At 36.0% G+C, this 24,660-nt stretch overlaps 1 protein-coding gene across 9 annotated transcripts; it reads left to right on the top strand.

Annotated features, from left to right (window-relative positions):
- The first annotated feature begins 4,908 nt into the window (after positions 1–4,908).
- Positions 4,909–23,753, top strand: LOC121252783. 9 transcript variants are annotated; one of them, XM_041152595.1, is made up of 6 exons: positions 14,760–15,094; positions 15,774–15,946; positions 16,315–16,501; positions 16,756–16,862; positions 16,965–17,073; positions 17,184–17,331. In XM_041152595.1, exons 1-5 carry the CDS (start codon positions 15,020–15,022, stop codon positions 17,044–17,046), a joined length of 624 nt encoding a protein of 207 aa, XP_041008529.1. In that variant the 5' UTR covers positions 14,760–15,019; the 3' UTR covers positions 17,047–17,073; positions 17,184–17,331. The 9 variants fall into 9 exon arrangements, with proteins under 9 accessions (XP_041008526.1, XP_041008529.1, XP_041008528.1 ...); XM_041152594.1 differs by having other exon boundaries at positions 17,181–17,330; XM_041152593.1 differs by having other exon boundaries at positions 16,965–17,087; positions 17,184–17,320.
- Positions 23,754–24,660: the final 907 nt, after the last annotated feature.

Raw genomic sequence — 24,660 nt, 5'->3', positions numbered from 1 at the left:
TTGAAAAATTAGACTAACCAGTAGACAGGTTAATTCCCAATAACCAAGAATCTTTAAAAACTCTTATATTCATTCCATTCCCTACACGGCACCTACAACCTTCCTTTAAAATGGAATTACTAGCTTCCCAAATGCCCTTCCAGATATAAGAAGAACGTAATCCAACTTTTACCTAAAAAAAAAAAAAAAAAACTAGTATTGGAAAAATACTTAACTTTGTACACTTTAAACAAAAGTGAATTTTCATTCTTCAAAAGTCGCCAACCTTGTTTAGCTAGGAGAGCCAAATTAAAAAGCCTTAAATTTTTAAAACTCAAACCCCCCTGAAACTTTGAGTCACATAACTTCTCCCAACTAACCCAATGAATTTTCCATTCTTTAGATTGATTTCTCCACCAAAAGTGAGCCATCATCTTTTCTAACTCAGGGCAAAAGGATTTGGGAAACAGGAAACATCTCATAGCATATGTCAGAATAGACATTGCTACAGTTTTAAGTAAAACCTCCCTCCCCCTTGCGACAACATATTTCCCCTCTATGCAATTAATTTAATAATTAAGCAATAATATAGAACAAATAAAGTGCGTAACACCAATTTTGGTTATGAAGAAAAACCCTTTGAAAAATTCGTCAAAGGTAAAACCCTACAAGGCAGCCAAACCTAAGAAAGTCAATCTTATTATTTGAAAATCAATTACAAGTAATTCTCAATTATAAAATCTTTGTAACTTGACTCTCTTACTTGATCAGACAAACGACCCGTTTGTCTTCTACAACAGTAGCAACCAAAACCTCTGGCGATTTTCAAACTATTGACTTTCTTCCTATAACTCTAGTGGCTGAACTTGATCACTTCAACTCTGACACGGAGTAAACACGCACTCAATGAGAGAATATAAAAACACTAGAAAGCTCTTCACAAGAATTTTCTCACATTCATGCACTTGGATCACTCTCCAATATTTTCAAACTTTGAGAAAATAACTGATCAAAGATCAATCACCCAACCGAGATTCCCATCATAAATATTTTGATCAATATTTGATCTGCAGTAGAACTCTGCTTGGAACGAATCTGCTGACACGTCTGTTGACACCTGACGCTAAGTCTTCTCAACAGATATAGTTTCCATTCAACTGGATAATTTCAGACTCCTTGAACTTTGGATACACACACTCTTGACTTATCTAAAACATTATCTAATAATTTCTAGATACACTTCAAATGTTTATGGATAAAATCAAAGTGATTCACATTCATCCGACTTACAAAGTATTAAATAATCTTTATTTATCTAGTCACCTAGTCCTAGCCAAAATCTTGCATTTACAATATCTCCCTTTGGCGGATTGGTGACAAAAATCAGTTTGATGAATGTAGTATATACCTGAAACAAAAACAACCAGCAGACCAAGATCTCGTGAAGAAATTCTGAATCCAGTAATAAGAAGAAATGACATAGAACATTAATTGAAATTAGTTTCAACAAAACCAAATGTTAGACGTAATCTAATCCTACTAAAATTTTGTTCTAGTTATCATTAATAATTATGTTCGGTAAGCAAGAAATCAAGACACTGTTTAGCTAGATTACATCCCAAAATAAGCAAAACAATTTCTGAACTAAAATAACATAAACTTAAATTTCTGCCTCCTGCTGCTGCTACTCCCCCTCACTTTTTACTCACCATTCACAAAAAAATTCAACTCTCCCTCAGCAACACACTTACTCTATTTCTCCCTAAATTTCACAATACTAATAAAATCAATTAATCTGCTCCTTTAATATCGATTCCAAAAATCCATTCAACTCCTTCTCAGCAACACACTTAAATCTCTCACTTTTTGTCACAAATTTGTCAAGGCTTAAAGCTCATCCTCATCAGAATCAAAAGAATAAATATCAAACCTATGTGTGCGAAGACGAGGACACTAAGAAAGATTTTCATTTGACATTGCAAAAACTCCCTCTAATCTTAACTCAACCATATATTTTGATAAATGTAATGTATGAGTATGAATGCATGTCAAATAATGAGCAAATGATTAAGACAACTTGGTTGAGACAAAAAATCAAACACTTGGTGGGCACTACTTGAAACCGAGATGAACAATGTCATAACCCACACAAAAACCATCCTCAATACATGAAAATTAGGATATACCTATTACTAGAGCAAATATAGACAACCCAACTAAAAACAAAATCCAATCTGAAACCCAATATACCATGCCGACACCTCACAATCACACCACAAGAAAATCCCAAACTTAGTGCATAACTAGGCCCTAGGTAAGATAAAGGAAAAGTATATGGTACTTACCATGTAGGTGAGAAAGTTTGTGTTATTACTAATCCCCGAAGAACTCTAATACGATAGGAGAAGATGGGGTTCGACTAGGGCACACGAAAAGTGAAGGTGTCGTGGGTGTGGGTGAGAGAGAGTATCGGGGGGTTTTGGGGGTTTGGGTCGTGTGGGTCTATCACATGCTATATTACTTAAGTCACTAAGTGACTTCCCATATCATGCACGAGTACATATCTTAGTGTCCCACTGGGACTTAAGCCATTAAAACAGAGACCCACTTTCAAATAAATAACCACCAGTTCCAGGCTTATGCATAAGAAGGTAAAATAAACAAAACTTGACATAGACCAGATAACCCAACGAAAAAAAAATATACAAATAAAAAATTAAAACTAATTGACCCAAAAAAACTATTTTTGAGAATTCTTTTCCCTTGTTTTATTTTTTTATTTATTTTTATAATCATTAAGTTAATGAACATGCCTGAGTGCATCGCAATTCACAAGTCCAAGCATAGTGTCACTCACATAGCCAAAAAATAAAATACACTCTTATTTGTAACAATCAAAATGGTTGTTCACATCGCATAAGTTTATCAATATCAAAGTTCATGTGAGTATGTGAGTGAGAATACTTACTTCAAGGAATCATCTATATATATATATATATATTCCATTTCTTTTTTTCCTTTATTTACATAGATACTCTCAAGAGATTGTCTCTCATCGTAAAAGTCAAACTTTAGGGTAGGGCCTAAATACTTGAAAGATTATCTTCTCCAAACACAAGTTTGCACAACCATTTGATATGTTCATTTTTATTGCTCATATTTTTTCACAATGATTAGAGCAACAATTTTTTCTATAAAGACTTAAGAGATAGATCCGTGTAAGGTATTTATATTTTTTTGCAATGATTAAACACCGACTTTTTCTATATAGATCAATCATTTATGTTCAGCAATGGCAGATGTCATGCTTTTAGTACTAGGTTCAACTAGTATTTGTCTAAAACATGAACTCCCCTTTTAGTGAGTACCTCTTAAACAATTATGGAACATAAAATAAAAAATGTGAAAGTAAGTTCCTCACAGTGCATTATAATTTGACTTGGTCAAGATGAACCATATGATTAATTTACACAAAGTTAACTACACAAAATAGAGAGATATGCTTTAACTCAAGGAATTGATTGTGTAAGGACCCGAATGCTCAAAACTTGGCACACACACGAAGCTTGCACCTTGCTCAACTACAAAACAACCTGAATTGGGAGACAAATCAAAAAAATAGAAGACAACTCAACCAACCCCAACAAAAACAGAAGAAATAGAATATAACTAGACTAAACTAAACAAAAAGGAATGCAAACAAATAAAATAATGTGAAATGCAAGTCCTAAACTAATTATATGCAATGAATGAGATCTTCAAATTCAGAACACAAGAACACATCATTACAAGTTTTACAACATTCATTCAAGCTTTCAATCTCTCTTCACTAAGCATTGAGTCTTAACCCTTGTTCATTTTGAGAGAGATATAGTTTACGAGATATTGCTCTTCTTTTACTCATTGATGAGTGTTTTATGATAATCTAGCTACTATCAGCTTTTATATTAATAAAATTGTGTGTATAACACTTATGCGTGTAGAAGATGTTTTACATCGGGTATATACGTTGAATCACCACGTGTAAGATGATTGCAAGTGTAGAGTGTGTTCTACACGGATTCTTTGTAGCGGTACTACTCAAAAGTGTAATAGGTTTCTATCTCTACCTGAAGGAGATTGAATAGTAAATTTGAGAATCCTCAAAGGGTAGCTTGAGGTGAGAATATAGACAGTGGGGCTGAACCTCGTTAAAATATTGAGTTTGCTTTCTCTTATCCTTAATCTTTATTTTTACTGCTGCATCGTATTTTATTCATATTTTATATTGTGTATTTAGTTTATAACTATGGACTTTTAAATACAACTCAATTCACCCCTATTGTGTTAGTCATCTGAGCAACAATGATAAAATAGATAATTTGTTGGATAGTTAGGCTGTGTTTGAATGTTGAGCTGAGTTGATCTCAGTTGAGTTGAGTTATTTATAAATAGTTGTGAGTTGAAATGATAGGCTGAGTTTTGTAGGATCTACCTAAGATGAGTTTAAATATATTTGAATGTTAAGATGAATTTAGATGTATTTTTGTAAAGTCGAGAAAGGTTGTGTGTCCCATATGTAAATAAGTGTTATGGATCTCACGGATAAAAATGTTTTAAATTAAGATGAGTTTAGTAATTTAAGTATTAAGTATTTAAATATTAGACTTAACTTAAAATTTAAGTGAACTTAAATAAATTTAACAACCAAACGGCCTAAACTGAATCATGTTAAGCCCATGTCAGGGCAAACTGTAGCAAACTTAATAAAATACAGTTAATTGAATCATGTCTGTAACAAACTGTAGCAAACTTAATCATGAGGTTTTGGCTTGCGTATAGCAGAATTGAAATAAAATACAGTTAATTGAATCATGTTAATATCTGCTGGATATTAGAGATGAAATACATAATCCGTTGGATAGTTGACTGAATCATGTTAAGCCATGTCTGGGCATCTGTCATTTTTCTTTGTTGCACAGCACGATAGCTTTCTCTTTTAGAGCTTGTTACAATTCAGGAGCATAAAGCGTCTGCAGGAGGTTTCCCTCCTTATGCAAAAAATCAATGCAACAAACTATTTTCTCTCTTTCTCTATCTCCCTCTCCTTCTCTCACACTCCGCAGGCACTCACCCTCGAAGTGAGCCTATCGCTTCTTTACTGATCAGGCGTTCAACAGTACTGTGTTTGCGATGGTAATTTCCCCATCATCGTGGTACTGGTACATAGGCCTCAAGGCTGATTATTCCGTCTCTCTCGCCATGCAGGTCCCTCACTTCATCTACATTTTTCTCTTGTGATTTTCGCATATGGGTTTTTGTTCATTTTGATTGATTGCTCTCATTGGAATGAACTTTTTTCTTTAAATATTTATTTGGGTCCCTTTTATTTTCCTTTTGGTTTTTGTCTGTGGGGTTTGTTCTGAATAGCAAATGAGTTTTCTGGGAATGTTTATATCAATGAAGTGTTATTCAAACTAAAATGGGAAAATAAGGTGATGGTTTGGGTTCTTAGGATTTTTAGATTATAGACGAAATAGTAGCCCAGTGGGATACACAAACATAAGAGGTGCTATATGAGGGCTTTATCCTTTAAGTTGTGCTCTTCACGAGATCTAAACGTCAAGTCTGAAAGTTGAGGAATCTTCTTTGAGGTTTGCCTCATCGAGTCATCGTGTAATCCTGACAAAATTTTTGATCATGTTAGCTAACTTATACTTGTTACAGTGTGGTGTATTCGGGGGTTGGATCCCCGAGGGTTACATTCCCCCAAAAAAATTTACTTTTTGACTACACGGTGGCTATACATGGTTAAGTGATGCTTAATATTTTTGATGGGTTTACTGCACCTGTTTTATTTTATGAAAATTTTTTAATAGAAAAAAAAAACTGTTTTCCTTGTAGATTTCCTGACCATATCTGCAATATGATGCAACGCTATAAAAGTGGTCAAATGACATTCAGAGAAGCAACTGATGATGCTTTGAAGAAAATGTTTCTGGGAAAGTTGACATACTTTTACTGGAATATTGGAGATGAAATGGCTCCTACTATAGGTGCTTGAAAAGGGACTCATCTTGTCCGGAAATTACCAGTGTCAGGCCCAACGTAAATTTAGCTTTCTTTTACCAAAGAGAACTGTAAACTCAGTTTTTCATAGCGTTTTGTTTTAGGGTTGGATTCTGAATTCTATTTAAGCATAACAAGGCCAATTTGGCTACTCCAGTTGTTATTTTTGAGTATAAATTATAAGAAATACTCTTGAGAGAGTTTTCTATCAATTCCTATCATCGTAGGATTGTTTTCTGGGTTTTATAGAAGAGTTGTGATGTCTAGTATTCACAGATTCGACTTCCCAAACACCCACACTACATCAGTTTCCTGCACTTTTGTTTGATGGCATATTTGTTGTTTAGTATCTTTGTATCTCTTGTTTGACTTATTTTTTGATTTACAGCATATGTGTTTCTATTTTAGGTATGTTTTCGCTGGAGATGTGGTGGTGTTGAGGGACCCCATGAAATCACATAATAATTATCTAGTCGGAAGATTGGCTGGCATTGGAGGGTATGAAATGGTCTCTAAAGATGAAAAAGAGGTGCCCTTTGTTCTTAGAAAGAATCAGTGCTGGGTGTTGTCTGATAACGAAAACTTAAAGCCCAAGGTAGATGGGATTTTGTTATCTAATAATTTAATTATTCGATTGAGAATGTTCCGTTTGAATAGTAAAAATGTTTCATCTCATCTTAAAAATATAATAGATTGTTCAATGTTTTCAAATCTCAAAAAATAATAATATTAAAAATAGTATTTTATTCAACTTTTATCTAAAACTGTCTCATTTCACTATCTAAACCTGCATTTAAAATGTCTGGCATGAACAGATTATTTTCTTTATTTTTTCTCTCTAATAACAGGAAGCAAATGACAGCCGGAACTTTGGTCCAGTTCACATAGCAAACATTGTTGGCAGAGTAATGTATTCTATGCGAACAGCTGAGGATCATGGCCCAGTGCAGAACAGGTGAGCCCCACAAGTTTGAAGCTCATTTTACTTGAACCAGTTTTTTTCCTCATGTTAGAAAGAGTGGTGGTGATGATTGAAAAATATGGGTTCCTCTATCAGTAATTCCGGCATGAAAGCGGATTCAGAGGTGTTAGAAATCGAACTAGATTTGGCTGAGATGACAATAATTCACTTGGGCAAGGACAAAATTGTTACATATTAAGGCAAGGACTTGGTCTGTATCAGTTTGTATGTTTTTTTCCTCCCTATTTTCATGATTAGATTACTTTCTGTTTCAGCTACAAGGCAAACTTTAAAGAGTGGATTTTGAATATGTAACAACTGTGGCAAGCTAGGAGTAAGGGTGCTGAGTTGAAGTCAACTAGTTCATTTCACTTCACCTGAAGGACAGGCTCCAGACGGGCCACTTATCCTAGTTTAGGTCTATTTAGCTGTTTACTTTAATGGGCCGGCCCAGTAGCCTACCTAGCCCCCTTCGTTTAGGCATTAGGACTCAAGTTTACATTTCAGTTATTTCTCGTGTGTTTGTATTTCGGCCCATGGCCCTGCCATAATTGAGCCTGTTTTAACATGTTTTTTATACTCTCAAATCGAAGTCTTCTAAAATCGCTTGCCTTTACTATAATAGACAACTGCTGGAGCTTCAATTCAAACAGAAAGACTGTCTCGAAATCGTGTATTCCGTTTTCATAATTCGGTCAATAAAACATTTAAAACTGACGTCATTGCGTGCGTGAGGAAGAGCACGTTTTTAACAGTTACTAGTAGCATAATCACTCAAATTTATATGAGTATTTATAATTTCATGAGTAATTTTTTTATTTATTTTTAACTTAATGGTTAAGGAAGTAGTTATTAATAAATTGATATATATTTTAAAATATATAAAAAATAGTTGAAATAAAAATAATAAAATAAAAAAGTGTATTTGTAGTAGTCGGTCATATTTTTCGATTAGAAATGTCGTACCATTATCCTTATTTTACATTGTGCACAATTTAAAATGGAGGGTTTGTATGCAACAATTTGATAAAGAGAAATAATATTTATAATTTTAGGGTTCACAAATCTTGCACATTTTTTTAAAAAAAATAAAATTGGATAAATTTCAAATTCATATCTAGAACTTGCATTGTATCATTTCGAACCAAGCTCTGATCCCAATTTTGTGTTCAAAATGCCATAAGTTGTGAAACCTTTTTATGTACTGTTTATTCACAAAAAAAAAATAGAATAATTATATTTACAGTTATTTTATAATATTGAAAATTGAATTAATTTAATATTTATATATTTTTATTTATTACATTAATTTATTATGAAAGAGTTGTAAAAAAAAAAGAGAGAGGTAATATATTTTTATTTGATTTTTATGTCTTCCAATTCTTTGTTATTAACAATTCTACCCATCAAATTGAAAGCAGTTTTCAGTTCAACAAAGAAAAAAGGGTCTAATAATAATTGGCCACACAAAAAGTATCGTTTGGGTCAAAATTATTGATAGGAAAATACTTTAGATATTATACAAAAGTAAATTTATAAATTGATTTAGTTTGATATAGTATATTAAATTATAAAATTAATTTTATTATAAAATAGATCTAACGAATTTCATAAAATCACATTAATTTATAAATTTATTTTATATAATATTTTTGTGTCTGCAACCGTTATTAATTGAAATAGCAAACGACTGTTGTGAGGGAGGGCCCATCCTAGAAGGGCATGGGCCTAGGGAAGTCAAGCTATGGAACCCCAGGTCCAAGAAGGGAAGCTAGACAGTCCGGGCCAGAGGACTAGGTATCGAGTGCTAACCAGCCCGGGAAGGCCTTTCGACACCAAGCTCGAAGGTGTCAAGGAGAACGTCTCGATACTCAGCAACTTACTGAGCCCTACCGTATGACACGAAGCAGGACACCCTATTGAAAGGCACGGCGTGGTCTCGTCAGACGCAAGGCACGTCGCATTCAATGTGCATGTCAGAAAGCCTGACATGCAACGGCGTGCCTCCAAAGCAAGCAAGACGGCTCGACTACGACCTGACACCTAACCCCGGCAGAAAGGCGGTAGCAGGTTTGACCTAACATGAATTGACACGCCACGATCTCCCTCGGCCGTCTAAGCCGCGGATTGACACGCTGTCGCGGCCATAAGTAAGTGGAGTAGGACTAACTCAAGTATGACCTGACACACCATGATCTCCCTCGACAGCGGACTACGGATCAAATATAAATAACAGGCATCCCTTCCACATGAGGTAATTTTTGGAAACCCTTACTATTCATTCTGATATTCTGAGCTTTCCTCATCACCAAAGAATTATTCACTGACTTTGGCATCAGAGCGACCCCAGATGTCACCATAGCCTCTTCTCTCTCTTAGTTGCAGGCGACACGGAACTTGAATATTGCGTTACTGCTTGGGCTACGAAACACGACATAAACAGTGGTGCCATCTGTGAGATCTGTTTTTCCATAAAAGCGTGTACTTCATATGTCGGCAACAACGAGGTCCCAAACTACAAGAAGTAGAGATTACGAGGAGGAAACGATAGAAGCAAGACTTGCAAGTAGGGAGAAGACCATAAGAAAGCTAATGGAGGAAACAAGGATGCTCTGCTAGGAGAACACGACCCTCAGGTTCGCCAACGAAAAGCTGGTGGGGGGAGCAAAACCGAGTGGCAACGAGCATGAGGATTCGCAGTGAGCCCCTACGGACACTGCGGTAGAAGAAGAGAGATGCGAGATGCACCTCAAAATCTGAGAGCTTGGGGACAAATGTGCAGAAATGGAGAAGAAAATAGACACCTCATCTACTGAAGACTAACTACTCGTCAGTTCCGACCTCCCATACAGCGCGGGAGTTATGGCTGTACCATTTCTCCCCAAGTTCAAAGTCCCCCAGATGGAAGCGTACGAAAGGTCCAAAGATCCACTGGAGCACCTGGAGACGTTCAAGGCCCACATGACCTTGCATGGTTTCCTAGGAGAAGTTGCCTGCTGAGCCTACCCGCTCACATTGAAAGAGGCCGCCCAGACTTGGTTTGGATCGCTATCGTTGGGAACGATAGATAGCTTTGAGGAGCTCGTCTGCCTATTCATGACGCAGTTCCTGGCAAGTCGTAAGAGGAGACGTTCGATAGCTTACCTCCTTATTGTCAATCAACGAGACGACGAAAGTTTGAAGTAATATCTCTTGCAATTTAATCAAGAGCGCATAACCACAAACGACCAAGATGAGAAGATTACGTTGGCGGCCTTCCTGGGAGAAATCTAGCTGCGGAATCCGTTCATGTTCGAGATAGCATGAAAAACTCCCACCACGCTGAGGGAGTTCATGGACCGAGCTAATGGGTTGATCAACGCTGAAGACACCCTCGAGGCCCTGATCGCCCCGCGACGGTCAGAGGAAGAGTAGGCAGATCTGAAGGAGGCAGGGCAACGAGGAGGCCATGACTGTGGAAGGAAAGAGAAGGGAGTACCAGATGCGAAGAGAAAGAAAGAAGCACCAGGGGGAGCCACAAAAACCTTTTAGTAGAAGGGAACCAACGCTCAAGCCCCAAAAGAGAACGACCCCGAGGGGTGGAGAGCCACCCGTATTACGAGTATCACATAAATAACCGACATAGCACCCGAGACTGCTATGCCCTGAAGAGAATAAAAGAGGAAGAGCAGAGGAATATGCCGCCTATCGAAGAATCAAACAGATCAATACAGAGGGGGGCGCCAGGGGTTTAGGCAAGGAGCGAGTCCAAGAAGGCAGGGAGTGAGGGAAGATAGGCGGAGGAGCCCTTTAGTGGTGGACAGGCCACTCGGGGAGATTAGCACAATTACCGGAGGGTACGTCGAAGGTGGAACCACTTCGTCGGCCCGAAAGGCACATGCCCGAAGGGCACGCTAAAAGGAAGTGTTCGCCACCGAGTGGGGTGCAAGTAGGCCCTTACAATGCACTGGGAGCACTGCAATAACCTTCGACGAAGGGGATGAAGAAGACATTCTCCACCTGCACGACGATGCATTGGTGGTAATGATGCAAGTGGTAAATTTTAAAACCCAGAGAATCCTGATTGACAACTGCAGTTCAACTGACATCCTATTCTGGGAAGCTTTTGTTAGAACAGGCATCAATCCAGATCAACTACGTCGGCCCCAACGCCGCTCAAGGGCTTTATGGAAGACGTCGTTCAACCGATGGGAGCCATTACTCTCTTAGTCCTGACAGGGAAGGCGCCCAAGATCGTGTCCACCATGACCGACTTTTTAGTCGTTAAGGCCCCTTCCTCATACAATGCCACACTGGGACGCCCCACCCTGAATAGCTTGAGGGCAGTACCGTCCACTTACCACCTCAAAATGAAGTTCCCTACTGGCTCAGGGGTGGGTGAAGTTCGCGGCAAGTAGGTCCTAACTCGGGAGTGCTACCACCGAGAGCTGAGGCACGAAGTCAAAATGGTTGAGCCCATTGAAAGGACGGAAGAGGCGTCCGAGCTGGGTGCACCTCCGGTTCTGATCGAATGGGATGAATAAGTTCGCAATGAACAAGCCATTCGACAGGCCACACCCAACGAGCCTTTGGAGCTGGTGGCAGTTGGCCAGAAGGGATCGGGGTTGCAAGTCAGGATCGGCACTAAGCTGAACCCAGAGATGAGAGTAGAACTGATATCTCTCCTTATTGAACACCGAGATGTGTTTGCCTGGAGCCACGAGGACATGCCCGGGATCAACAATTCCATCATCGAGCATCGGCTCTGTGCTGACCCGGTTGCTTGGAAAGTCAAGCAAAAACGGCGGAGCATCAGCGCAGAGAAGTATGGGGCGATAACCGAGGTGGTGGACCGCCTCCTAGCTACAAGATTCATTTGAGAGGTCCACTTTCGGAATTCTATCTAATGTAGTTTTGGTGAAGAATGAAAACGGGAGTGGCAGATGTGTATTGACTTCACTGACCTGAAAAAAAACTTGCCCGAAAGATAGCTTCACCCTACCACGCATCGACTTGATTGTGGATTCGACGATAGGGCATCCCTTTTTTAGCTTTATGGACGCTTATTCCGGGTACAAGCAGATTAGGATGAACCCGGACGACGAAGAGAAGACATCATTCGTAACAGACAGAGGGCTCTACTGCTACAAAATAATGTCATTCGGCCTAAAGAATGCAAGGGCCACTTACAAGTGGTTAGTCAACTGAGTGTTCAAGTAACAGATCGGCCGGAATATGGAAGTGTACGTAGACGATTTGTTAGTGAAAAGCAAAGAGCTCGAACAACATTTGGCAGATCTACGAGAAGCATTCTCCGTTCTCCGGCAATATCGGATAAAGCTCAACTCGTTGAAGTGTGCATTCCGAGTGGAGACAAGTAAGTTCCTAGGGTTCATGGTCTTGAAGAGAGGGATTGAGGTGAATCCCGAGAAGGTGGAAGCAATAATGAGAATGCCTTCCCCACACAACCTTCATGAAGTCCAGGGGCTAGCTGGACGGGTAGTAGCCCTAAACTGGTTCATCGCTCAATCAACCGACTGGTGCCTGCTCTTCTTCAAAGTCTTGAAGAAGGCCCAAGATTGGGATGAGACCTGCGAAAAAACCTTCACCGACTTGAAGTTGTACCTGAGCCACCCCCCACTTTTCAATTAGACAAGATCTGAGGAGACCCTGACTGTGTACCTAGTGGTGTCCCCACATGCCGTATCAACCGTACTTGTCCAACCTTGGAAGAAGGATAGCGACCCTTCTACTACATGAGCCGAGCTTTCCGCAGAGCAGAAGCAAGGTACCCTCGAACGGAAATGTTGATATTCGCCCTAGTTGTCACAGCCAAGAGATTAAAGCCGTATTTCTAAGTCCACCTAATGAAAGTACACACTGATCTCCCCCTCAACTTACCGAGCCCTACCGTATGGCATGAAGCAGGACACCCTGCTGAAAGGCATGTTGTGGTTTCGTCAGACGCAAGGCACGTCGCATTCAATGTGCATGTCAGAAAGCTCGACACGCAATGGCGTGCCTCCCGAGCATGTAGGACGGCTCGACCACAACCTGACACCCAACCCTGGCAGAAAGGCTGCAACAAGTCTGACCTGGCACGACTTGACACGCCACGATCTCCCTTGACCGTCTAAGCCACGGATAGACATGTTGTCGCGACAGGAAGTAAGTGGAGCAAGACTAACTTAAGTAGGACCTGACACACCACGATCTCCCTTGACATCGGAGTCCAGATCAGGTATAAATAATAGTCGTCCCTTCCACATGAGGTAATCTTTGGAAACCCTTACTATTCATTCTAATATTCTGAGCTTTCCTCATCACTAGAGAATTATTTATTGACTTTGACATCGGAGTGACCCCAGACGTCATCGGAGCCTATTCTCCCTCTTAGTTGCAAGCGATAAGGAATTTGAATATCGCGTTTATGCTCGGGCTGCGAAACACGACAGAAATATAGGGTTAGTGACAATAGAGTAATGAGATGGTCTTAGATGATCTGTGAATAGTAGTGAAAAATAATAAATAGTTTGTGAATAATAGTGAACTATTTATGAATAGTAGTGAAGTAGTCTCACTACTATTCACAATCGAAGTCTGTCAGGAAGAGGCTAAAGGCTATGTTTGGATGTTGAGATGAGTTGAGTTGAGTTGTGAATAGTAATATTTTGTGGGTCCCATTAAGATGAGCTTAATTTTTTTTTAAGTTGAGATGTGTTTAACTTTTTAGATTGAAATGTATACAGTTGGTTGAGATGAGTTTAACTTTTTTTAGGGGATGTTGAAAAAATAGTGGGTCCCATAATCCATCATGATTGGTTTGAGATGAGTTGAGTTGCTTAAGGGATCTACGGTTCTCATCAATAGTGGGCTGATGGGCTTGGGTTCTTAAGATTAGTAGTTTCTTGAGTCCAATAAAGATTTAGGCCTCAATTGGTTACATAAATTATCTCATCTAATTATTATAATTTTTTCAAATTCATACACAAAATATAATAAATAATTTAACTTGTTCAAATTTCAAAACTAAAATAATATTAAAAAAATTATATTCTAACAATATTTTATTTAATTTTTAACTTTCATCTAATCTTATCTTTGTAACCAAACTAGCCGTTAGTATTGGGTTATGTTTCGTATCAATAAAGCATTCTCAATGAGTTTTTCATCATTTCCTTTAAAATACATTACCAAAGTTCATTTTTATTTTATTTTATATACCGACTTTTAGAATATAACATGCATCAACTTATTTATTTTTCCTTTATATTATTTAAATATTATACTTTTAATATATTTTATTTATTTCAAATAAAGTAGAAAGTAGAAAGTAGAAAGAGAAATGAATAAAGAGTACTTATTGTAGTGAAGAAAAATGTAGAAAATAAAGAAAAAAATGAATTAAATATTTATACAAATGTGGAAGCTATCTGAATATTAGTGATAAAATAGATAATCCGTTGAATAGTTACGCTTCGTTTGCTTCTTAAATTTATCTCAACTCATCATTATAACTATTTCAAATTTCAATACAAAATATAATAAATAATTTAACTTTTTTAATTCTCAAAATACTAATAATATTAAAAAATAATATTATAATAATATTTTATCTTTTCAACTCAACTTAACTCAACTCAATTCAAAATACAAGACAACTTTAATTGAAACATGTTAAGCCCATGTCAGGACAAACTGTTGCAAAATTAATAAAATACAGTTAATTGAATCATAATATCCGTTGGATATTAGAGATAAAAAACATAATCCGTTGGATAGTTGATTGAATAATGTTAAGCCCATGTCAGGGCGTCTGTCATTTTTCTTTGATGCACAGCACGGTAGCTTTCTCTCTTAGAGTTTGTTACAAATTCAGGAGCATAAAGCGTCTGCAGGAGGTTTCCCTCCTTGTGCAAAAAATCAATGCAACAAACTATTTTCTCTCTTTCTCTATCTCTCTCTCCTTCTCTCACTTTCTGCAGGCACTCACCCTCGAAGTGAGCCTATTGCTTCTTTACTAATCAGGCGTTCAACAGTACCGTGTTTGCGATGGTAATTTCCCGACCATCGTGGTACCGGTACTTAGGCCTCAAGGTTGATTATTCCGTCTCTCTCGTCCGGAAGGTCCCTCACTTCATCTACATTTTTCTCTTGTGATTTTCGCTTATGGGTTTTTGTTCATTTTGATTGATTGCTCTCATTGGAATGAACTTTTTTCTTTAAATATTTATTTGGGTCCCTGTTTATTTTCCGTTTGGTTTTTGTTTGTGGGGTTTGTTCTGAATAGCAAATGAGTTTTCTGGGAATGTTTATATCAATGAAGTGTTATTCAAACTAAAATGGGAAAAATAAGGTGATGGTTTGGGTTCTTAGGATTTTTAGATTATAGACGAAATAGTGGCCCAGTGGAATACACAAACATAAGAGGTGCTATATGAGGGCTTTATCCTTTAAGTTGTGCTCTTCACGAGATCTAAATGTCAAGTCTGAAAGTTGAGGAATCTTGTTTGAGGTGTGCCTCATCGTGTAATCCTGACAAAATTTTTGATCATGTTAGCTAACTTATACTTGTTACAATGTGGTGTATTCGGGGGTCGGATCCCCGAGGGTTACATTCCCCCAAAAAAATTTACTTTTGGACTACACAGTGGGTATACATGGTTAAGTGATGCTTAATATTCTTGATGGGTTTACTGCACCTGTTTTATTTTACTTTTTTTTTTATGGAAATTTTTTAATACAAAAAAAAAAAAAAACTGTTTTCCTTGTAGATTTCCTGACCATATCTGCCAATATGATGCAGCACTATAAAAGTGGTCAAATGACATTCGGAGAAGCAACTGATGCTGCTTTGAAGAATTTGTTTCTGGGAAAGTTGACGTACTTTTATTGGAATAGGGGAGAAGAAATGGCTCCTACTATAGGTGCTCGAAGAGGGACTCTTCTTGTCCGGAAATTACCTGTGTCAGGCCCAACGTAAATTTAGCTTTCTTTACCAAAGAGAACTGTAAACCTAGTTTTTCATAGGGTTTTGTGTTAGGGTTGGATTCTGAATTCTATTTAAGCATAACAAGGCCAGTTTGGCTACCCCAGTTGTTATTTTTTAGTATAAATTATAAGAAATACTCTTGAGAGAGTTTTCTATCATTTCCTATCATCGTAGGATTGTTTTCTGGGTTTTATAGAAGAGTTGTGATGTCAAGTATTCACAGATTCGACTTCCCAAACACCCACACTACATCAGTTTCCTGCACTTTTGTTTGATGGCATATTTGTTGTTTGGTATCTTTATATCTCTTGTTTGACTTATTTATTGATTTACAGCATATGTGTTTCTGTTTTAGGTATGTTTTCACCGGAGATGTGGTGGTGTTGAGAGACCCCATGAAATCACATAATAATTATCTAGTCAGAAGATTGGCTGGCATTGGAGGGTATGAAATGGTCTCTAAAGATGAAAAAGAGGTGCCCATTGTTCTTGAAAAGAATCAGTGCTGGGTGTTGTCTGATAACGAAAACTTAAAGCCCAAGGTAGATGGGATTTTGTTCTCTAATAATTTAATTATTCGATTGAGAATGTTCCGTTTGAATAGTAAAAATATTTCATCTCATTTTAAAAATATAAATAGATTGTTCAATATTTTCAAATCTTAAAATAATAATAATATTAAAAATAATATTTTATTCAACTTTTATCTAAAATTATGTCATTTCAATATCCAAATCGCATTTAAAATGTCTGGCATGAAAGGATTATTTGCTTTATTTTTTCTCTCTAATAACAGGAAGCAAATGACAGCCGGAACTTTAGTCCAGTTCCCATGACAAATATTGTTGGCAGAGTAATCTATTCTATGCGATCAGTTGGGGATCATGGCCCTGTGCAGAACAGGTAAGCCCCACAAATTTGAAGCTCATTTTACTTGAACCAGTTTTTTTCCTCATGTTAGAAAGAGTGGTGGTGATGATTGAAAAATATGGGTTCCTCTACCAGTAATTCCGGCATGAAGGCGGATTCAAAGGTGTTAGAAATCGAATTAGATTTGGCTGAGATGACAAAAATTCACTTGGGCTAAACTGTTACATATGAAGGCAAGGACTTGGTCTGTATCAGTATATATCTTTTTTCCCTCCCTATTTTCATGATTAGATTACTTTCTGTTTGAGCTGCAAGGCAAACTTTAGAGAGTGGATTTTGAATTTGTGACAGCAGTGGCAAGCTCGGAGTAAGGGTGCTGAGTTGAAGTCAACTAGTTCATTTCACTTCGCTTGAAGGACGGGCTCCAGACGGGCCACTTATCTTAGTTTAGGTCTATTTAGCTGTTTACTTTAATGGGCCAGCCCAGTAGCCCCTTGGTTTAAGCATTAGGACTCAAGCTTTACATTTCAGTTATTTGTCGTGTGTTTTATTTCGGCCCATGGCCATGAATCTTCTTCATGTATCTGTTCTGGATGCTTATATGGATGTTATGGCTTGGCTTTGCCATTGCCAAGCTTGCTTTGAAGTGCAATATCTGGTTCTATAAAACTGTTCCTTATGCTCTCAAATCAGTGTTTTCCGTTTTCATATTTCGGTTAATGAAACATTTAAAACTGATGTCATTGCGTGCGTGAGGAAGAGTACGTTTTTAACGGTTACTGGTAGCATAATCACTCAAATTTATATGAGTATTTATAATTTCATCAGTATTATTTCAAATTTATATTAGATTTATACTATAGTGTTTAATTACATGTTATCATACTATAGTATTACATATTATTTTTAGTATCTAATTACATGTTATTATACTGTAGTATTACATGTTGTTATATTATACTAGTATCTAACTTATTTATAACTTATTTCTACATTAGACTTATTTCTAGTGTCTAATTACATGTTATTATACATTAGTAAATTAGAATTACGTGTTATTAACTTGTTATACTAGACTTATTAGTTATTTTTATATTAGTATCTAATTTATTTCTATACAAGACTTATATTATAATGTCTAATTTCATGTTGTTATATATTAGTATTACATGTTATTATATTAATGTCTAACTTAATTATATACTAATCTCTCTAGTGTTTAATTACATGTTAATATATTTTAGTAAATTAGTATATGTTATAAACTTATTATACTAGACTTATTTAAATACTAGTGTCTAACTTATTTCTTTACTTGATCATAGATGGTAGTAATACTATGATATTTGCATATACTATACTATCATTAGTCTATTTATATTATAGTATAAATATATTTTTTTATAATAATTAACTCATACTAGTATATTATTGAATTTAATTATACACGTTCTAGTTATATAATTATAAAATAGTTATAAATATATATGATAAATATATATTTTATAACATATGTACAATATTGGAGTTAGATTTAGAGTCAGAGTCGGAGCATAAAGTCGGATTCGGTCCAGCAACACCTCCGACTCCAACTTCGACTGAAAAATTAAAAATAAATCCGACTCCGATTCTGTTTTGTCGGAGTCGGAGTGGAGCCAGATTCAGAGTCGAATATTCAGACTTTTGCTCAGTCCTACCAAACTTATATACAAGATATAATAAACAATTCAATTTTTTCAAATTCTAAAAAAAATAATATTCTAATAATATTTTATTCAACTTTCAACTTTTATCTCATCTCATTTTATCTATGTAACCAAACCACGTCATTTCTATCATTTATATATTTACTCTATCATTTAAATCTGATCGTCATTCTACATTAATATTTAATTCATCTTAACAGTCGGATTTTGGCAATGAATAACTTATAACTTATTTTTCAATTTAAGGATTTTAATTATTTTGTAATTAAGTTACAAAAATGTGGATACCTTTAAGAAGGTAAAATGTAATTTTCTTTTAAAAAAATCTAAACGAAATCGCCCAGTTAAATTATAAACAACTAGAAATTCTAAAGAATTAGAAGGTATATTAATAAATAAATTTAAGAAAAATAAAATACCCCACACTCATTCTCTTGTGCCAGGAAGGCACAAAATTTATGGCAAGGTGGAGTCAATTTCTAAGTATTAAAATAAGAAGCAACAACGTATATTAAGCATTCTATTATACCTCCACTATATACCTGCGAGGTCAAGACCTCTACCAATATGTTGATGGTAGTTTGGTCTCCCCCTCTGAACATTTACTCGATCAATCTACCTCCACTCCTCAATTGGTGCTCAGCATTCACTTTTCTTCCATCTCTGAATCAGTCATTGGCCATGTTCTTTCATCAAACACCTTGCGTGAGCTCTGGCTCTCCCTTTCTTCTCTATTTGCCTCCCAATCTCAAGCCAAATAGTTCCAAGTGAGGTTTTGACCGGCCAATCTAACTTAAGGTGAGCAAACCATCACCGAATATTTTAGTAAGGTTCGTTCACTTGTTGATATTTTGGCTACCACGAGTAATCCTTTACCTGATCGGGAATTTGTTACTTATCTCCTCATTGGACTCAGTTCCACTTATGAATCATTTGTCACTTCTATAACTACACAGACTAAGCCTATCTCTTCTAATGAACTTTACTAGTTGTCGTTTATTTATGAAAGTAGATTATCTCATGCTGCACGGAATATCTCCTCCTTTGAGCCCTCGATCAATTTTACCAATGCTGGTAGTCGTGGATGAGATTCATATCGAGGTGGTCGCAATGGCTGTAGTGGCAGAGGAAGAACAACCTACTCCAACCGTGGTGGTAGATCCTTCTCGCTAGCTGCACCACCACATTTCTCATACAATCAGCGATCTACCTGTCAGGTCTGTAAAAAATTTGGCCATGTCGCCTTGCAGTGTCGGCATCGTTTCGACCACAGCTACCAGTATGTTGCCACTTCTTCCTTTGTTGCCTAACCTTCTATAAATTTTACCTATCCAAAGAGTTTCATCGACACCACTTGGTATCCAGATTCAGCAACTATGCACCACATTACTCACGACTTCATCAACCTAAATATCCCTTCGAGCCGTATAGTGGTACTGAGCAAATTTGGGTTGGAGATGGCTCGGGCCTCTCCATTTAAAACACTAGCGACTCTTCTTTATTCTCTCATTGTTCTTTCTTTTTACTTTGAAATCTACATAATATTCCCAGTATAATAAGAGATTTGATCTCAATTTCCCAATTTTGTAGTAATAATTTCTACTATTTTGAATTTCATGGCAATTTCTTCTCTATGAAGGACATCTTAACAGGGAAGCGCCTCCTCACAAGACCAAAGTCTGTCAGGAAGACACTAAATGCTATGTTTAGATGTTGAGTTGAGTTGAGTTGTGAATAGTAATATTTTATGGATCTCATTTAAATGAGCTTAACTTTTTTATGTTGAGATGTTTTTAAATTTTTAGATTGAAATGTATAAAGTAGAGTGAGATGAGTTTATCTTTTTTTGGGAGAAGTTAAAAAAATAATAGATCCCATCAATTATTGGTTTGAGATAAGTTAAGTTGCTTGTCCAATTTGGATACACAAAACCATCTCATCTCATCATTACAACTTTCTTAAACTCTTACACAAAATATAATAAATAATTCAACTTTTTCAATTTTCAAAATAAAAATTATATTCTAATAATATTTTATTCAACTTTCAACTTTTTTTGGGAGAAGTTAAAAAAGTAATAGATCCCATCAATTATTGGTTTGAGATGAGTTAAGTTGCTTGTCCGGTTTGGATACACAAAACCATCTCATCTCATCATTACAACTTTCTTAAACTCTAACACAAAATATAATAAACAATTCAACTTTTTCAATTTCCAAAATAAAAATTATATTCTAACAATATTTTATTCAACTTTCAACAAAATATCTCATCTCATCTCATTTGAATTGCATAACCAAAAGAGGCATTAGTACTGGGTTATGTTTCGTATCAGTAAAAATATTCCCAATGCTTTCTTCATCTTATCCTTTAAAATACATCATCAAAACTTACTTTTTTTTATTTTATATACTGACTTTTAAAATATACTATGCATCAACTTATTTTTTTTTAATATCATTTAAATATTATACTTTTTAATATATTTTATTCATTTCAAATAAAGTAAAAAGTAAAAAGTAGAAAGAAAAATAAATAAAAGGTACTTCCTGAAGAAAAAAGTAGATAGTAGAAAAATAAAAATAAATAAATTAAATATTTTTATAAGTGTGTACAATATCCTATAGATACAGAGGTGATAATATAGTAAATTAGATATTAGTGATAAAATACATAGAGTTGGGCTATTCTATGTATAGCCCGCTCAACTTAACCGCTTTTTACTTTTTGATTTCTTTTTATATTTTTTTAATATATTTAAACATTTTTTAAAAAACTCTCAATATATTTAAAATTATTAAGTAAAAATAAAAATAAAAATTTGTCAAGTGATGAACTTGAGTGATCAAATTAAGAGGCAAAGTAATTTTTTCCAAATACATAATCCGTTGTATAGATAGTTGAATCATGTTATGCCCATGTTAGGGCGTGTCATTTTTCTTTGTTGCACAGTACCGTAGCTTTCTCTTTTAGAGTTTGTTACAATTTAGGAGCATAAAGCGTCTGCAGGAGGATTCCGTCATGCAAAAATGCCAAAAATCAGTGCAACAAACTATTTTCTCTCTCTCTCTCTCTCTCTCTCTCTCCTTCTCTCACATTCTGCAGCACTCACCCTCGAAGTGTGCCAATTCCTTCTTTACTGATCAGGCATTCAACAGTACTTTGTTTGCGATGGTAATTTCACCATCATCGTGGAGGCGGTACATATGCCTCAAGATTTGTTATTCCGTCTCTCTCGTCTCGAAGGTCCCTCACTTCATCTACATTTTTCTCTTGTGATTTTCGCGTATGGGTTTTTGTTCATTTTGATTGATTGCTCTCATTGGAGTTAACTTTTTTCTTTAAATATTTATTTGGGTCCCTGTTTATTTTCCGTTTGGTTTTTGTTTGTGGAGTTTGTTCTGAATAGCAAATGAGTTCAATGAAGTGTTATTCAATCTAAAATGGGAGAAGAAGGTGATAGTTTGGGTTCTTAGGATTTTTAGATTATAGACGAAATAGTGGCCCAGTGGAATACACAAACATAAGAGGTGCTATATGAGGGCTTTGTCCTTTAAGTTGTGCTCTTCACGAGATCTAAACGTCAAGTCTGAAAGTTGAGGAATCTTGTTTGAGGTTTGCCTCATCGTGTAATCCTGACAAAATTTTTGATCATGTTAGCTAACGTATACTTGTTACAGTGTGGTGTATTCGGGGGTCGGATCCCCGAGGGTTACATTCCCCAAAAAAAATTTACTTTTGGACTACACAGTGGGTATACATGGTTAAGTGATGCTTAATATTCTTGATGGGTTTACTGCACCTGTTTTATTTTACATTTTTTTTTATTATGGAAAAAAAAAAACTGTTTTCCTTGTAGATTTCCTGACCATATCTGCAATATGATGCAGCGCTATAAAAGTGGTCAAATGACATTCAGAGAAGCAACTGATGCTGGTTTGAAGAATATGTTTCTGGGAAAGTTCACATACTTTTACAGTTATTGGGGAGATCAAGAAATGGCTCCTACTATAGGTGCTCCAAGAGGGACTCTTCTTATCCGGAAATTTCCAAAGTCAGGCCCAACGTAACTTTAGCTTTCTTTTACCAAAGAGAACAGTAAACTCAATAATTTTAAACTCAGTTTTTCATAGGGTTTTGTGTTAGGGTAGGATTCTGAATTCAATTTAAGCATAACAAGGCCAGTTTGGCTTCCCTAGTTGTTATTTTTGAGTATATAAATCATAAGTAATACTCTTGAGAGAGTTTTCTATCATCAGTTTCCTGCACTTTTGTTTGATGGCATATTTGTTGTTTAGTATCTTTATATCTCTTGTTTGACTTATTTATTGATTTAAAGCATGTGTTTCTGTTCTAGGTATGCTTTCACCGGAGATGTGGTGTTGTTGAGGGATCCCATGAAATCACATAATAATTTTCTAGTCAGAAGATTGGCTGGCATTGGAGGGTATCATGAAATGGTCTCTAAAGATGAAAAAGATGAGCCCTTTGTTCTTGAAAAGAATCAGTGCTGGGTGTTGTCTGATAAGGAAAACTTAAAGCCCAAGGTAGATGGGATTTTGTTATCTAATAATTTATTATTTCATTGAGAATGTTTCGTCGGGATAGTCAAAATATTTCATCTTATCTTAAAATATAATAGATTGTTCAATTTTTTCAAATCTTAAAATAATAATAATATTAAAAATAACATTTTATTTAACTTTTATCTAAAACTATCTCATTTTACTATTCAAATCGCAACGAATTATTCTTAACAGGAAGCGAATGACAGCCGGAACTTTGGTCCAGTTCCCTTTAGAAACATCGTTGGCAGAGTAGTCTATTCTATGCGAACAGCTGCGGATCATGGCCCTGTGCAGAACAGGTGAGCCCCACAAGTTTAAAGCTCATTTTACTTGAACCAGTTTTTTTCCTCATGTTCGAAAGAGTGGTGGTGATGATTGAAAAATATGGGTTCCTCTACTAGTAATTCCGGCATGAAAGCGGATTCAGAGGTGTTAGAAATCGAACTAGATTTGGCTGAGATGACATTAATTCACTTGGGTTAAACTGTTACATATTAAGGCAAGGACTTGGTCTGTATCAGTATGTATGTTTTTTCCCTCCCTATTTTCATGATTAGATTACTTTCTGTTTGAGCTGCAAGGCAAACTTTAGAGAGTGGATTTTGAATTTGTAACAGTTGTGGCAAGCTTGGGAGTAAGGGTGCTGAGGTGAAGTCAACTAGTTCATTTCACTTCGCTTGAAGGACGGGCTCCAGACGAGCCGGTCACTTATCTTAGTTTAGGTCTATTTAGCTGTTTACTTTAATGGGCCTGCCCAGTAGCCCTTTGTTTAGGCATTAGGACTCAAGCTTTACACTTCAGTTATTTGTCGTGTGTTTGTATTTCGGCCCATGGCCATGAATCTTCTTCATGTATCTGTTCTGGATGGCTTATATGGATGTTATGGCTTGGTTTTGCCATTGCCAAGCTTGCTCTGAAGTGCAATATTTGATTCTATAAAACTGTTCTTTATCTTAATTCACCCCATCTGTCTCCCATAATAGAGCCTGTTTTAACATGTTCTTTATGCTCTCAAATCAGTGTATTTCCTTTTCATATTTTTGTCAATAAAACATTTAAAACTGATGTCATTGCGTGCGTGAGGAAGAGCACGTTTTTAACGGTTACTGGTAGCCTAATCACTCAAATTTATACGAGTATTTATAATTTCATGAGTATTATTTTTATGTGTAATTCTGTGTTGAAAATGTCACGAGTTGTGGAACCTTTTTTATGTACTGTTTATTCGCAAAAAAAAAAAAAAAGAATAATTATATTTGAAAAAAAGAAATAGAATAATAATGGCCACATAAAAAGCATCGTTTGGGACATAATTATTGATAGGAAAATATTCTAGATATAAAAGGATGTATAAAAGTAAATTTATAAATTGATGTAATTAATGTTGTATTTTAGATTATAAAATTATTTTTATTATAAAATAAATCTAATAAATTTCATTAAATTATATTAATTTATAGATTTATTTTAGACAATGTCTTTGTGTTTTAGCACGGCTGTAAAAGATCATATTTATGCCACGTTTAATATGTTCAGCCCACAAACTGATACTAGCCA

Source organism: Juglans microcarpa x Juglans regia, chromosome 2S, assembly GCF_004785595.1.
Source record: "Juglans microcarpa x Juglans regia isolate MS1-56 chromosome 2S, Jm3101_v1.0, whole genome shotgun sequence".
NCBI lineage: Eukaryota > Viridiplantae > Streptophyta > Magnoliopsida > Fagales > Juglandaceae > Juglans > Juglans microcarpa x Juglans regia.
This window is presented reverse-complemented; position numbering and strand designations above follow the sequence as displayed.

Coding starts and splice junctions, on each gene's coding strand:
- LOC121252783 (XM_041152592.1), top strand. CDS start 5,152: ATGGTAATTTCCCCATCATCGTGGTACTGGTACATAGGCCTCAAGGCT. Junction 23,083..23,295: donor AGGAAAACTTAAAGCCCAAG/GTAGATGGGATT, acceptor TATTCTTAACAG/GAAGCGAATGACAGCCGGAA. Junction 23,403..23,504: donor CATGGCCCTGTGCAGAACAG/GTGAGCCCCACA, acceptor TTCCTCTACTAG/TAATTCCGGCATGAAAGCGG.